The following is a 17,147-nucleotide window of genomic DNA, read 5'->3' as shown; positions in this document are numbered from 1 at the left end:
ATTGAATGAGTGCAATGCTGTGTGACACTGATGTGCATTGAATGACTGCAATGCTGTGTGACACTGATGTGCATTGAATGACTGCAATGCTGTGTGACACTGATGTGCATTGAATGACTGCAATGCTGTGTGACGCTGATGTGCATTGAATGACTGCAGTGCTGTGTGACGCTGATGTGCATTGAATGAGTGCAGCAATGCTGTGTGACACTGACATGCATTGAATGAGTGCAATGCTGTGTGACACTGACGTGCATTGTATGAGTGCAATGCTGTGTGACACTGACGTGCATTGAATGACTGCAATGCTGTGTGACGCTAACGTGCATTGAATGAGTGCGATGCTGTGTGACGTTGACGTGCATTGAATGAGTGCAGCAATGCTGTGTGACGCTGACATGCATTGAATGAGTGCAATGCTGTGTGACGCTGACGTGCATTGACTAACTGCAATGCTGTGTGACACTGACGTGCATTGACTAACTGCAATGCTGTGTGACGCTGACATGCATTGAATGAGTGCAGCAATGCTGTGTGACACTGATGTGCATTGAATGAGTGCAGCAATGCTGTGTGACACTGATGTGCATTGAATAAGTGCAATGCTGTGTGACGCTGACATGCATTGAATGACTGCAATGCTGTGTGACGCTGACACAGTGCTGTGTGACGCTGACGTGCATTGAATGAGTGCAGCAATGCTGTGTGACACTGATGTGCATTGAATGAGTGCAATGCTGTGTGACGCTGACATGCATTGAATGACTGCAATGCTGTGTGACGCTGACACAGTGCTGTGTGACGCTGACGTGCATTGAATGAGTGCAGTGCTGTGTGACACACCTTTGTCTGTTCCCCCAAAGAGTGAAATTAGTGTTATTCCCCGTTTGGTATACTAAGTGTCACGCTGAGCTGTAGGATAGAGTCAGCAGGGACAGAGGTCCCTCCTGTTGCCAGCTTGGTTCCACTAATCCACTGAGCTGTCGCATTGGGTCAGAGACAATTTCATAAGACTTTTGGCTCCTTGGTGACTATAGAATAAGCACATAAATACATTGTTAAACTTGTAAATAATAACACCCAAAATGCCAGATGCTGTATAACATGCTCGGGGAATAAAACAGCAGGCTGTCTTCCTTCACCTCAAGAACTTAGCCCCCAGTGAGGAAGATGGGTAAGGAGAGACGACAGTTGGGTGTAATGCAGCAGGTGTCCAGGAGAGGCAGCCCATTCTCTCCTTGTCTGTTTAATCCATGGGGTTGCTACAGGCATCACTAGTAAGAATGCTTTGTGGGATTTAAATGCTAAGGATTATGGTACCAATTACAATTTTCTTTCACACAGCTTGAAATTGAGTTGTTTAACAGCAGGGGGCAGTATTCTGTCAGTTTTTGTTGTACTTGCTGTGAGGTAGGAAGCTGTTACCAGTATTTATATATTGGCTAGTAAATATTTCAGTTGCTTTTTTTTTTTTTTTTTTTTCAGTACTTTAAAGAATTGGCTCATGAAACTTGACTGGGAGAAAAAGGAATTTGTTCTCAGAGAGTGATCATGTCAAAAGCTGCTTGTGGTCTCTTTGTTTTTGCCAAGTAAACATTGTTTTGGTTTGGTTTTTTTTTTTTTTTTTTTTTTTTAATGTTTTAATTTTTCTCCTTTTTATTTAATTTTTTCATATGATATATTTCATTTCCTTCCCTTCCCATAATTATGGAGGAAATTATGCAAGTGGAAAATGATCCAAAAATTCATGAGATTGTAACCTTATGGTGTTTTAGATTCTTTGGTTCCTAAATCCCTTTCTGTAGATGCAAAACCAGAATCACTTTACTTTAGCAGAGCCTTTGAATTGGGGCATTACGGGCATGTGTCCGGTAGGAGAAGCTAGCACACAGTGTCTGTGAATAGGTGGAATTTGCATAGTGTTGGACAAAATCCCAGCTACTAACCTTGGTATTTGCTCTGAGCTGAGGGACAGCCATCCTTACAGCTGACCTGACTACGGCTACCATTGGAGCGTGTTTGCTTCATTTTGTCTTATTGTTCATTTTAGGCTCCCCCAGGTTAGGAAAGTGTGAGCCACACAGGCAAACGTTTCAAACATGCGGCTCAGTGCTAACTGTAAAGGCTATTTAGTTCCTCCATCAGAACTAAGCACCGACATTGCTCTTCTCCAGACTCCCACTGGTTACGGCAAAAGCATGGGAACACTTTTCTCTAAAGCATTTCTATTACAGGCATGAAAATAACACACAAACAGGAGTGTGACTGCGCATGTTGGGTCCGGTTCATTCACACAGCTCACGGGGATCTTGTTCATTTTTCTCTAGGGTTCCTTCTTTAATGCATAACCGTTGAAATTAAGTGAACTGCAATATACGATTCTGGGTTGGTTTTGTTTTTGTTTTTGTTTTTGTTTTGAGCTTTCTAACTTTTGAAATAATAAGCAGGTATCAGCTTACAATACTGTGCTTATTCATAAACCTTGGGTAAGTTTTAGACATTGAAAATTGAACTGTGGTTTTTGGTGGACATAAGTAATAATAAATAATGACTCAGAGAAGATAATTTTGAATTTAAGAGATTGTCCATAAGAGATTGTAAGTCAGTGGAAGTATTGGTAAAAGGACATCACTAAGCAAAAGGCAACCATTGTAAGCTCTTCTGTGGCTCTAAAGAGCTCTGTGAAAAGAATCTAATGCCGGGTGCAGTCAGGCACACTCACACTTGATCTTCCTGTATCTCTTTTAGATCTGGTGCTCCCTCCCCATTAAGTAAGGTAAGTCTGGTTGTTTCTCGGGTATTCTCTTTTTATATGTAGTATTTTTAACTGTAAAACTCAAAGCACCAAGTGTATTTATACTGCAATGCAGCAGTCATACCATAACACACTCTTAGGATTTTTCTCATCTTCCAGAAATGAAGGTCTAGAGTCTTGAAACAGTAATGCCCATTCCTCCTGACCTCAGTCCTTAGAAACCATCATCCTTTCTACATCTAGAAATTGGATGCCTCATCCAAGGAGATCCAGACAGTCTGTCCTTTCATAAGCTATTTGTTTTGCTTAAGTCTTAATGTCTTCGGGGATGAGCAATAGCTTCAGAAGCCATTTTCTTTTTAAGGTTGAATAACAGTCTTCTACGCACACACTATCAGTTTGTTCATTTTTTTTCTCCAGTCGCTATTTAAGTGACTTCCAGATTGTCGATATGACAGACAGTACCGATATAACTATAGTGTGAAATGTCTGATTGAGGACTGGAGAGATGGCTCAGTGGTTAAGAGCAATCACTGCTCTTGCAGAAGACCCAGGTTCAGTTTCTAACACCCACACTGAGCAGCTTACATCTTCTTGTAACTCCAGTTGAAAGGGAATCTGACGCCCCTCTTCTGTCCTTTATAGGCACTGAATACTCATGATACCTTTAGACAATTGGGAACATACACATACTCACAAATAAAATATTTTTTAAAATATGTGTAAAAAAGAAATATCTGCTTGAGACTCCATCTTTAACTTGCTAGGGTATACATCTAGGAGTAAAACAGATGGATCACCTGATTTACATTTTTGAGAAAAGATTGAGTTATTTTTATATGTGATTTGAACCCTTTTCTCTTGGAACTCCAGTTCTTAAACAGGTGAGATTTTTTTTTCTGTACTTATGTGACAGCTGAAACCGTACATATCTGTATGATGTTTCATAATTTTAAAACTCTTTTCACATATTGTACCTCTGTGATATAGGTTGGCACAGGGTGCTGTGTGTATTTTCATGATACAGGAAGAAACTGTTATTAGGGGCCTTTGTCCTGAGCATACCTGCTAAAGTACTCTTCCTAATTCCTTCAGCCATCAGTCTTTCTGAGGCAGTGAAGGGGCAGGGTTAGGGCTTTCCCTAGTAAGAGCATGTGCTCGCACAGCCTGCACTTCACATCTGCCGTTGCATTTGTAGGCAGAGGTGTAATAGATGTGCTTTTCTCTGACAGATTTCCATTATGTAATTGCTGCCATTACAGACTCTCGGGGATGTCATTATGACTGTGCCAGTGAGTCCCAAATACCATGTGTTCTGCCTGTGCCTGCCTGGCTGTTTAAATTCTCACAGGGCCTGAAAACAATTTAAGCAGAAATCTTTTCAATTCTTCTGATGCAAAGACAAGCCATTAAAACCATGTTGCCTGCATGAAAATTTTCAGCTTATGACTTTAGTCATAAGAGTCGTAAGTCTTTAGTGTGCCCTAATCAGGGCTTCCTATAGGACAGTCTGGGTTTGTCACTGCTGTATTTTTTTTAGTTCTCCCATTACATTAGCGATTCTTGGTACAAGGCATTTGTTACAGGCTTTTGTCCACCTTCATGTCTGCATTGATATTGGTAGTATATTTGGTGTCCTTATGGTCTCCCTGCTACTTTATTTATGTAAATAAACGTCTAAGTTTATTTACAAGTCTGATTTAAAAATTGAAGTCTTTTTTTTTTTTTTTTTTAGAGCAGTCAGTGTCCAGCATAGAGAATGATGTCTCTAACTGTATAGCTGGTGTTTTCCGATTCCCTGTTGTATTCTCCTAGGAAGCCTTAACCTTTTTGTCACACAGGGAGAATTCATTTGTGATTTTCCTGGTAAGAGTAGCCACACTGCCCCTGTGTTTATCTCTTCAAGGTGCTCACCACTTGGCAGCTGCATGCCTATTGAACTTTGATAGCATTAGACATTTGGTAGCACAAGTGAATCCCGGACATTCTCACAGTGGCAGAATTGCCCATAACTTTCTTATCCATCCTTTGTTTTAAAACCCTTTATAACTTTTTAAATCTGTTGTATGTGAACATTGTGACAGAGCCTCTGCTTGCTCCCGGGCTCCATACATTGTATTTCCTGGAAAGTTAAATACACCAGATAAAGTAGACTTAGAATAGCGGTAGTGACCACAGAATCTTAATTTTCTAATACATAAACTGTTAATACCTCTTTAAAATTTATAGGAAACAAGATATTTGTGTGTGCATGTGTATACATGTATTTTGAAAGCTAGGGTTGATATCAGGTGACTTTTTCATTCTAGGCCCACTTTACCTTCTCTCAGACATCACTGATGTGGTATTCGGGCCTCCACCTATCTCCGCCCCCACACCCCAGTGCTGGGATTACTATAGCACCCGGCTTTGTATATCCGTGTTTGAGGACAGAACTCAGGTTCCCATGTCTGCATGGCTAGCACTTTACCAATTGAACCATCTTCTCAGCCCAAAGATTTTATTTCACTTTAAAATCTTTATTTCACAGTTTAATGAATATAGTCATAGCCTCAGCTTGCAGCAACTTGAATATTACTTGTGGATTATTCCCCGCCAACTATGAAGTATTTAAGTTAAATGTCCAGATGTTGAAGTTGTCTGAGAAGATATGAAGTATATTTAGGTTGAGAGGGAAAAAAAATACTGGTTTTATAGCAGTTGTCACTATTATTTTGACACCTGTTGTCCTTATAATTTTAAGTTTAGGAAATATGTTTGGCCTTATTTTTAAATGCACAACTAGGAGTCCCTCTAATGTTAGACCACATATTTTAGCAAAACTTTATGTTACATTTAACTGTTCACGCTCGGGGTGCATTTGGGGCCATGGTGATTATTATAGTTCTTGATTTCAGTTTCTCTTGAGCTTTTCCTCCTGTGAGGAGTTGCAGACTAACTGTTTGGAAGGTCATGGGTCTGCAGGCCAGAGCCCCGCTGCTCAGTGAGCTCTGGATGCCTTTTTGATGTGCCTGTGCTGTGATCTTCACTTTCAGTCTTCTCCAGCCACAACTGTTACATCTCCTAATTCTACACCAGCTAAAACTATCGATACATCCCCGCCAGTTGACATCTTTGCGACAGCATCCGCGGCTGCTCCAGTCAGGTCAGTTAACGAGTATGTAGCCGACTCCTTATTAGCATTTTGAACCGCTTTTTGTTGTATTTTTATGTACCGTTCTGATGCTAAACGGTTTCACCCGATGCAGTCCAGTCCTGATACTATGTGACTTAGGGTTATTTTTGAAGCGTAGAGTGAGTTCTTTTGTGCTCTTAATTAAGCTTGTACATCTTAAATCCTTGGGGAGACTTATGCTGTCACTTGTAAATTTAGGGAAATATCCAGAAGAAAGATTCCTATACTGCAGGTCCTTCTGGGGTTAGATGATACGTAAAGTATCTAATAAAATCTATTCTTCCTGTGAGAAACTTAAAGGGTGTTTCAGAGTGCTTCGGAACCCTGAACAGGTAGCAGAAGCCTGTAGTCCCAGCACACAGAAGTCTGAGTTAGGGACATCATGAGTTCAGAGCCAGTCCAGACTATATAACAAGTTAGGGGCCAGACTGGGCTATGTGATAAAACCCTGTCAGTTGAATAAACCTCACAGTTACAGGCTGATTGGTTGGTCATGGAATGAACTCTACTAAAGGGATAAGAAGAGACCACTGGAATGTTCCTAACCAACTCAGATACACCCATCTGCCCTGTAACAGGATAACAGGAATGACTGAAATCTCAAAACTCCCTAAAATGAGTTACCAACCCAGAAAGGCTTCCACAAATAATATTTTTGGGTCAGATCTTTCTTTCACCATGAGAGATTCTAGCCTCATTTTAGAGTGTCTGGGACTCCTTTATGAATGCAGTCTATGCAAAGACTTGATGTTTCTTAGAGGTTTCCATTTTAAGCAGCTATGAATATACATATCACTCCCCTGTTTACTGTGTGCTACACTTGCTTGCTTCTGCTTCTTATATGTTGGCAAAACCAAGTGCTTTCTGCTGACACACCAAAATAGTTTCTTATGAAAAGTTTGATTAAGCTCTTATTACTTATAATGTTTTTATTTGTGTGGTGCTAGGGTCAAACCCTGGATGCACACATGCCCTCAATTCAGCTCTTAGTGATGAATACATTTCCCTTTTCTGTTATTTGGTCTAGCTGTGTTTACATCTGTTACTGAAGCAGAGCCTTCAGGGGTTGGAAGCATCAGACTCCTTTCTTCAACAGAATATTGCTTAGCCATCCATCTTGTATAAAAGAATAAAGATGAAGTCTGAAGTCAGATCGGGAGCCTGAGCCTCCAAGGACTAGAGAGCTTATAGTCAGTCCTTCTCAGATCTAAGTGTAGCTGGGCATCATAGGAGAGCACGTTAAAATAAAGATCCTGATGACTGATGATGTAACAATGGGATATGCCTGAAAGGCTTCACTATGACTAAGATTCCAGGAACTCAGCATTTTGAGCCCATGCTTTGAACAGTAAAACTTAAGCTTATTTGGAAGGTGAGCCTGCTGAGAGGCAAATGATATATTATCATCTAGTTTGGAAAAATAATAAAATAAATAAATAAATTAGCTTTTATTCTTTTTAATATTATTTGGTTTGCGAATTCTTTGAACAGTTTTTTTCTGTATTAGAAAAAAATACCCTCAAAGTATTTTTTGGTGTCCTGTGGGATTTTACCCAGCTTATCGCCTATTTTTGTAAATAAAGTTTTATTGAGATGGAGTGTGATGATTTATTTCTATCTTCTGTGTTGTCAGTGACTTACCTCTGCTATAATGGCAGAGCAGAGGAGTGACAGAGATGTCTTGCCCCTCAAAACCCAACCATCTATTTTTTTACAGTGATTCCAAGCCTTTGTGTATACCACACAAATCTTTGATTTCTTCACACATCTTTGTTGTAAACCCCTTTGCACTGTAATATTTCAGAGTTTGATTGTGAAGCCTGCTTTTCTTCCAGCTCTGCTAAGCCATCGAGTGACCTCCTGGATCTTCAGCCAGACTTCTCTGGAGCGGCTGCGGGGGCAGCAGCACCTGTACCGCCACCTACGGGGGGAGCCACCGCGTGGGGAGGTGAGTGAGCCGAACAGGCCTTTGTATTGTGGGGCATTTTCTGTGACTGTTTTCATTTGAGCTGTAATTACAGTCTTTGTGTTCTGGTAATCAACAATGCTGTTAGAAACTTGGTGGGAAACTTGCTCAAGATGGCATCAGCTGATCAAAGTACATATCGTGAAGGACACAGAAATTCCACATAATACAGTTTAAAGGTTCAAATAGCTATATACCATCTAAAGTTGAAACAAAAGAAGTATATTTTTGTGATTCTAAAATCTAATTTTTAGTGATTATTTTCTAGAAATGGAAACCTTAGGTTAATTCCTTCCAGGAATTTACCAGGTTACTCTAAGAAGCATTAACAATTTGGTTTAGTCAAATATAGTGCCTAGGTTGTAATGTTGTTCACATTGCATCTGACTTTATGAAACTGAAAAAAGGGCTCTCCTACACTGGTTGGCTGAAAGAAAACACAGCTAAGCATTTCAGTTCCAATTGCTTCTCAGGCCTCAGACAAACCTCATAAATGTTTGATTAGAAACATTTGCGACAAGGTAAAATTAAAGTGATTTCCTAATGATTCTCACAGAGTCCTTTGTGAGCGCTATGCTCTACAACAGCAGATTAGCCTTTAAAATTTCAGAGTTTAAGGTACAACACAGCTGGGAAAAGAGAAAACTGTTAGCCAATAACGCTGGTTTGGGGTATTTGATGAACCGGAATTGACAGGTATTTGCACAGCCATGTTAGGCTAAGGTGACTGGGCTCCATAGGAAGCTGCTGGTATCCCGTTAGGCAAGAAAACTCATGCCCTTTAGGTTACTTTTCCTCCCAGGGAGAAAATATTTCTACTACTGTGAGACAAGATCTGTAATTTAATAGAACATTTTGGAATCAGTGTCCTTAATTAACAGTAAGGAACACAGTCACATGAAGGTACGTTGCTCTAGATAATTAAATAGACTCTGAGTGAACTTATTAAAAGCACAGTAGTGTAACAGAAGAAGTGCGCCCTGGTCAGGAGCTTTCCCTTTAGGAGTATGGGGGCTGCGGTACGTTCACTGTGTTATTGCAAAGCCCGTGACCAGAAGTCCTAACCATCATGACTGCACAGTGGAGAGTCCAAGTGGAGGATTCTGTCTGAGTAACAGCAGTGTGTGAGGGTCAGGTGGCAGAGCTCAGACGTTGAGACAGGAAGGAGCTCCTGGATCGCCACTGGCACTTATCCCCTCCTTCCTGAGTCTGCCCATCCTTGAGTCTTTGTAATCTCTTCATGTGGTTACTCAGGTGTTTGGTAACAAAAGTAACAGCTCAGCAGCTCATGTGAACATTGCAACATGTAGACATTCTCCAGAGTCAACTGTTAGGGCTACAGCTATTAAATGTTTACATAAGTATGTTCCTAAAAGGCTAACTTTATTGCCTTTCAGTTGAGAAGGAAGACTGTTGCTGGAGAGCCTGCATAAGGCCTTCCTTCCTGAGGGCACCCATTTGTTCTCTTCTTTATCTCTTAAATACTCAAGTTTGCTTTGTTAATGATCGTTTGCATTCACATAACATACTGTGTGTTCCTGTTTGATAATTTTTCAGATCCATACCATCAAGTCAAATTTTCTCAGCCATGAAATTCATAAAAACTTTAATAATAAAATTTTTATAATTAGAATGTTAATTTTAGTTATAAGTTCATTGGGTTATATAAAAAAAGACTTGGATATTATGTGAATGTGTTATTTTTAATTCTGTCATGCGTTTAAGTCACTATGTGTTCATACTTTAGTTCTGCTCTTTGACAATTTCATACATATATATATACAATATGTTCTGATAATTTATAATACATCCCACCCCTAAACTCATTTTTACATCTTCCCCATATGTTTTAGTTTGCTTTTATTGATGTGATAAAACACTGGGACCAAAAGTGACTTTGGGGAGGAAAGTCAAGTCAGTAATTGAAGGCAGGAACCTGGAAGCAGGAAACCATGGAAGAACACTGTTTACTGGCTTGATCCTCTTGCTTTCTTAGGTCAGCCAGGACTACTGTCCCTCCCACCTCAGTCATTGATCAAGAAAATGTCCATAGGTGTGCCTATAGCCCAGTCTGCTGGAGGCGTTTTCTCAAGTGAGGTTCCCTCTTCCAGGATAGCCCTAGTTTGTGTCAAGGCGACGAAAGCACTAACTAGCACACATTCCTGTTGGTGACTCCATATCCCAACCAGTCCTTTCCCAGATTCATGACTGGTTTTGCGTTGTGACTCATGTAGTTTAATCGGTCCCATCTGATTGGAACTGTGCGTTGGAGTCTGGTGAGGTCACATGAGGGTACACTACTGAAGGCAGTGACTTCCAGCTCCCATGCCTATCAGTAGCAAACAGTTCAGCACTGAGGAGTAGGGAGCCTGAGCCCGTCCTCCAGCGCCTCACTGTTGAGAGACTTAATCTTGTACGGCTACAGTGCAGGCATTCACAGCTGCTGCAGAGCTCGTGGGTGCAGAGGCTTGCTATTGACTGATGACATCATTTCAAAAACCCTTCTCTCCATCTGCTAGCCTTTACATTCTTTTCACCCTCTTCCCCACAGTGTTCCCAAAGTCTTAAAGAGGACAGAGAAAGTACTGTGTTAAGGGCTAAGCACTCATCTGTTACTTATTCCAGTACCTCGTATATCCGTGAATCTGTGCATTGACCACCATTCCCTGGAAGAGAGGCTTCTCTCATTAAGACTGAGAGTAGCATTTGTCTATGGGTATAAACATAAATATTTATAAGGTAATTCGACTCTAGCAATTCAACTAAGCCACAGTATTCAGTTTCCCCCTAAGGCTCATGTTCTCTGGTGTGTGTTTTTTTGGTGAGGTTTACAGTAGCAGGCTTAGATACCAGTAGTCTGTAGAGTAGGCCTTGAGTCCAATCAGAGGCAGCTGGTTACCCTCATAACTGTAGTACCACCGTTGCACAAGTGGGTACATCTCGCCTGGCACGTTGCCTGGGTAAGTCTGCTGTTGGTTTTTCTCCAGCAGCAGGGAGGCTTTTACAGCCCAGTTCCAGCTTGATTTCTCGCTGTCATACAACCAAGTATATAGAGTCTTCAGCAGTGGGATCTTATTATCTAAACTGGTGGAAAAGCAAGAGGAATAGCCAAAGTCTATCCTGTCTGGAGGGCTCTGTGGTCTCCTTGACTTGTTGGGGAACATCCCAACAAGTTGGGTGGGAGCAGATTTTTCTAGCCATGCAGGCTATTTTTCTTAAAACTACCTTTAAAAAAAAAGTAAATAGCATTTTTTTAAAAAAACATATTGCAAGGTAATAGATTTCATGTGCCTTTTTCATAGCCCTTATTTTTTAGGTTAACCTTCCGCCTTTTCTCTCATCTCCCCTTTCCGCCAGTCTCACCCCTATATAAAGCTTTCCACCCCCATATTCCTCTTCTGCTCTTCTATCGACTACATTACCCTGTATCCGCAATGGCCTTTTTCTAGTCTCCTGGTTTCTACAGGATCTCAATATGGTCTTCTCACGTTTTAGTGCTAGAACCGTTTGGTGACCTTTACCACTGCCCTTGAGGCAATTTATTTTTTCTTCTAACCTTCCCCACTAGATGGAGCACTTCTCACAATCATCACAGAGGAAAGCCTTGGCGTAGGCCTGCCTGCCTGCCTGGTTAGACAGCTTCTCAAATACCCAGAACTAAAGCATTTGATGAGGGAGGGGTACTGACAATTAGACCTCAGTTGCTAAGAAAACTAAACCTTGAGAACCTTCTCAAATGAAATGGGATAGTAGTACTCCCTTCTCCGGCTTTCTCCTGTTCAGGCTGCTGGAGCTGAGGGTGAGGCTTCCTTGTAGATGCATTTGCCTCATTTGACTAAGTAAAGCATAAAATCAGGTTACCAGTCTTGTTTCCTACCATCAAGCCATGTCTGCTTTTGGATATTGGATATTAAATTTTATATAACTAGACAGTAAAATATAAACTCTAAAAGCTTGTTTGAGTGTTTCTTATCTGACCTTTAGTGAAAGGATTTAAATATGCAAAGGTGAAGTCCTTTAATTCTTTGTGGGGTTACAGCTATTGACACATTTCCATTTCAGGAGATACATTGTCATGATAATATTTTTATATTAGTATAAAACAATGAAATTTCAGCAAATATTTATTTTAATAAGTCTAACTTAAATTTACACATAAATTTATTTTTTAATCAGACTGCTAACAAGCCCATTGACAGAAAAAACAGATGTTTTGAGTCCTACCCTTGTCTTCATGAAAGAAAGAATATCTTCATTTATTCATGATTAATCTGTGTTTTAGAAGCACAAGGAAATGAGTGGTTTTGCATCTGTATCTAAGGCCTGGAAAAACACACAATTTCTTCTTATAAATACTTAACATAAAGTTTCTGCTTTTTTTGAGAAATATAAGATTGTTACTAAGGTTTTATTAAAACTGAAATTAATAACAGCATGCCTTTGAAAAATAATATTATGAGATAATGTAACTAATATTTTCCACGTGTATTGTTAGTTATAATACAAGTGGGTTTTATGAGCTACTTCCTACCATGTTAAGAAAATCTGAGGTGTGGAGTCTGTAGGCTGTGCTACAGACACACCTGACACTGGATGGTTTACAGGCACTTTGAAATTCATAGTCCTAGCTTTCCTTATGGAACCTTTGATGTGTTCCAGGAATAGGTAAGCCTTTAAATGAGCACATTTAATCTCCATAGTCACTTGAAACAGTCCAGTGCAGGTCCCTGAAGAATGTCAGCTTCTTTGCTATGAGAATAACATCTTTTGTTACAGTGAATATTTTCTAGCCATTTTTATAATGCAAAACAGGCCTTCAATTATGTATCTCTTAAAAAAATGAAATGAATCCTCCTACTTTAATTTGTGTCTGTAGTTAAATCCTTTACAAATCGTGGTTTCAAGACTAATCACAGACCCTGTTGTTAAGAGAGATCTGCTGTGATGGTTAATTCTGTCACCTTGACACAAACCTCAATTAAGGTATTGCCTCCATCTGACTGGCCTGTGGGTACTTTCCTGATCAATGACTGATGTGGGAGGCCGATGTGGTCAGTGCCACCCCCAGACAGGTGGTTCTGAGTTACATAAGAACATAGCCTTACCAGGTTACACAGGGAGCCCAGTCTCAAAGACAGAGAGTGGAAAGGAATAAAGAACAGTCAACAAAACTCTGCTAACTGAGCCAGAGTCTGGGGATAGTGGAGGAGAAAGCTTGATTTTTTTGGATATAGATTGGGTTTTTCAGGGTTATGTAAGACTCCCAACCTCTCTCGAACACTGTTTTTCCACCTGTAAAATGAATATCTTGGTCTAGAGATTACCTAGGGTCTCCTCCTACTTGTAAGTTCCATGGTGAGAGTTGGTAATGCGTTTGTACTCTGATTGCAAATGGTCTGGGAAGTGCAGAAGGCTCAGATGAGCCCCTGGCCCTCCCTGCTTGCACAGTAGCACAGTCAGATGTTTCAGCTGGAACTCTTTATCTCTTCATACGCTGCCGCCACCTGGACATCGATAGACCTTTTGGGAGAGGGTGAGTACGCCTTGTCTTTGAACTCCTCCTGTGAGAGACGTCCACAGCCGTCTTCCTGTGGCCTTTAGGAGTCTGGTCTATCTCCTGTCCTTTTCTCCTCTCTCTTTTGCTGTGTCTCTGGTGAAATACAGATTCCTTGGCTGCACTTTCCTCTGTTCCCTCTGAAGCACCGATTTCAGACCCATTTGCACCAGAACCTTCCCCTCCTACTACAACCACTGAGCCTGCTTCAGCTTCTGCCTCAACCACCGCAGCTGTGGCAGCTGTCACTACGGAAGTGGATCTCTTTGGAGGTTAGTCAGTCAAGCCACTACTCCTTCATTCCTTTCAAGATGGCTGACGCACCTGAGACCAAAGGCATCTGAATTGCCTTATACTATGCTGTATGTTATCAATATGGCAGAGTGTAAGTACTTTTCTAGTATTGGTTCATATATGCTTGACAGTGCTAAACTCGTGAGCTCTTCTCCCTGTAGTTTTGGCACTACTAGAGCAGAAGCTGTGGCCCTTTGAGCCCAATGGATTTTACATCAGGATCTAAGATGCTGCCAAACTCTGGCTCACACATGGCCTCAGGGTCTCTGCAAGTGATCACAGGCTTCTGACACATTTAGGTGTGGCTTTGGGACTAGACTCAAACTGGCCCAGGGAATATTTAAAGATCATGAGAGAACAATCCTAGCTTAAATAATTTCTTAGCATTTAGACCAATAATGTATCTATACCTATATCTGGATGGATAGATAGATAGATAGATAGATAGATAGATAGATAGATAGATACATAGATAGATTATAGATATATTTATATAGAGAGATATAGATGAGAGGAATTAAAATTTAGATGCCTTAACAGAGACTGTTAGACCTATACTTCTGATTGTTGTGTTCAAGGAAAATGTAGGGTCATCTTGACTTTGGAACTTTGAGAGGCTATCTGAGCAGCACTTGGCATGCTGATTAAAAACATGTGCAAATCAGTTTTAGAAAGGACTGTTCAGAAATATGCTTTCTGTGTAGATGCCAGTTCTGACCTATCGAAATGCTCCATAATACACTCAGACACAAAGAGCATCAGAAGCCAGTTCATCTACATATTTACATCCGAGTGGAGCCACTATGCAAACTCAGAGAAGTGTTTGGACCACATGCACACATTAGACTCATTTCAGTGTTAGACTCATTACAGTTTCATTTTTCTTCATTACTGTATAGCATATTTCCCAGGACATTTTGAAAATATTGTAAAGAAATTAAAAGAAGCAAGTGGTGGTGAAGCCAGGAGAGGTTTGGCAGACAATGGTGGAATCAGTACATTCCCCTGGTGATGAACACTTACACAGTTACATACCATTGTGCTGCATGCAGTGCCCTGGGCTCTGAAGTTGTCCAAGACAAGTTGCGTTAGCTAGACATAGCATTTCTGCTGCAGTTTCACCAACGAAATTGTCTGTCACCGTGCTGTGTCTTCACTCCGACAAAAAGAAACGTGCTCCTTAAAAAGCAGAGAGGAGAGAATTACAGATGTTTCAGGGTTTCCCTAGCAGGGACTTCTCAAAAGCAGAATGTCCCTTGTCAGTGCTGTGCTTTCTTTCAAGGTTAAAGAAAAAAAAGTTATAGCTTAATTTTTAAAATTAACTTCTTCACCTCCCTCTCTCTGCCCTGCTACTGGCACTGGGTCTGAAAGTTTCTCATGTAAGGTCAACAGAAAATGTGAACGGGTCACACAGCACTCTTAGCACTGAAGCATTTCTGTAGCCATTGCTAGTTAGAAATTTATTTTTCTCAGTCTCCATGAAAAGAGCTTGGTTATCTCTCAGATATCAAGCAGGTCTGCCTTGCTTTCCTCTTAACTTTCCAGAACAATAAAGCCCCAGATGTTCCTTTAAAACGCTGTTTGAACCATTATGCTGTTTGTGATTCGTGTCTGTCAAGTAGAAAAATCTGTGCTTCTGTCAGTGCTATCATGGTGACATTATTGTTACCTTTAAATATAAGTCTTAAGGGGCACTGCAGAGTCACAGCTGCCATGCGCTGTCATCATGTCCCTCTGTCCTCTGGCAAGGACGTGAGTGAAGCACAGCTCCTCTGTCAGTCTTATCATGGACTTTATTTCTCTGCTTACCTCTATGAGCTGCCTCCTGCCTCAGACCGCCAGGAAAGCCCCGTCCACCACAGTCGGGTGTCTGTGTACCCCGCTGCCTCTTTTATCGTCTTCAGTCATTTTCTCCTGATTAGTTTCATGTTCTTTTTGTTTTGTTTAAAACAAATCATTTAGAGCTGTCTTAAATAAATGCTAAGCTTAAATCTCTGAGGCCATTTTGTTGGCCACCTTAAAATATTTTAGATCTCTAAGATGGATAAGAATTTGAACTTGAATAAAGGTATCAGCCACATTTATTTGAGTAACTTTAAAAAATATTTTCATCTCAGATGTGCTGGCTCATGGAAGAGAATAGCAAATTTGAGGCCAACCAGAGCTATGCTAAGTTCTGGGCCAGCTTGAGCTACATAGTAAGACTCCATCTCAGAGATATAAAACATATTCTTATTCTATGTAATGTTTATATCAATATTGATTTCTCTAGAAATAAGCATAGTAAGTTTTAATTTCATAAAAATACAGCTACAAAACCTCATGAATATAAAATTTTAAATGTTAGAGTTTAAAACAAACATCATGAGTATTAAGAAATCTATTTTAGTACATGAGTATTAAGAAATTATTTATATTATGAGTATTTATTCATGAGTATTAAGAAATCTTATTTAGTAAAATAAGAATTTGAAAAAATATTCAGATTTATCTCTGAAAATGTTTTATTATTCATTCTCCGTGAGTAGCCCATCTAAGTTGCTATTTTGTCTTTTCTGATAGATATATTTACAAAGTCTTTTATTTTTAAGGCAAACTTTTAAGAAACAGAACCTGCTTTCTGTGGTCATACAGACCAGAATTCTAAGAACGCTGTGCTTTAAGTTTCTATGTACGGTACACACAGATAAATGATAGCATTGCTCTTTTAAAATCTCCCAGTTGGGGGCTGCTGAGAAGGCTCCTATGAAAGGTGCTTGCTGCCAAGCCTGATGACCTGAGTCTCATTCCTGACACACATGTGATGGAAACAGGGGACAGACTCTGGGGGACAAAAATCCCCTACCCACATTTATGTCTTAGGGAAAGGTTTCGGTGAGAGTGTAAGAAGTTTCTAATGTGGGTGGCAGCAGGGGCTCTTCTCTTTAAGTTTTGATGGGATTCAGTAGTCACATTCCTAATGTTTAGTTGTAACTAGCAAGAGCAGTGTTGTAGAAGGAACCCCTCCAGCAGTGTAGCTGTTAGTATAGGCTTCACTTGTACATAAGTGACCAACCTGAAGAGCCTAGCCTGAAAGCATCTGCCGGAACCTGTTACTAATACATTCATCCCAGGAGCAGTGAATGGCATAGAGGCATGGACTGTTTAGTCTAATGGCGGAACACGCAAAGCTCCAGCAGACCATAATGGACTAAATCCCAACTCAGCCATTTATGGGCTGCATGGCCTTCATCAAACTACCCAGGTTATTTTTTCAACTGAAAAAAATAGAAGTTCCCTATATTCTCATGTGCAACCCGATGCTTTAAGGTAGCGTAGGTTATGGAATGGCTAGATGAAGTTCTGTGCTGATCCACGTTGTTTTGTGTGGGTAGAATACTTGGAAATCTCTGAACTCTGGTTC

At 40.4% G+C, this 17,147-nt stretch overlaps 1 protein-coding gene across 19 annotated transcripts in view; it reads left to right on the top strand.

Annotated features, from left to right (window-relative positions):
* Nucleotides 1-17,147, top strand: part of Snap91 (synaptosome associated protein 91) — a 114,726-nt gene that overhangs the window by 68,708 nt on the left and 28,871 nt on the right. For 16 of the 19 annotated variants that reach the window (XM_076917492.1, XM_076917503.1, XM_076917501.1 and 13 more), the window contains exons 11-15: nt 2,749-2,776; nt 5,791-5,900; nt 7,766-7,878; nt 13,415-13,429; nt 13,561-13,722. In XM_076917492.1, the coding sequence (XP_076773607.1) occupies nt 2,749-2,776; nt 5,791-5,900; nt 7,766-7,878; nt 13,415-13,429; nt 13,561-13,722 (428 nt within the window). The remainder of the gene's footprint in view (nt 1-2,748; nt 2,777-5,790; nt 5,901-7,765; nt 7,879-13,414; nt 13,430-13,560; nt 13,723-17,147) is intronic. The other 3 variants (XM_076917499.1, XM_076917494.1, XM_076917506.1) reach the window with 2 other exon arrangements.

Source organism: Arvicanthis niloticus, chromosome 21 (assembly GCF_011762505.2).
Source record: "Arvicanthis niloticus isolate mArvNil1 chromosome 21, mArvNil1.pat.X, whole genome shotgun sequence".
NCBI classification, from domain to species: Eukaryota; Metazoa; Chordata; class Mammalia; order Rodentia; family Muridae; genus Arvicanthis; species Arvicanthis niloticus.
The sequence above is the reverse complement of the archived record's forward strand: the minus strand, read 5'-3'. Positions and strand labels throughout refer to the sequence as shown.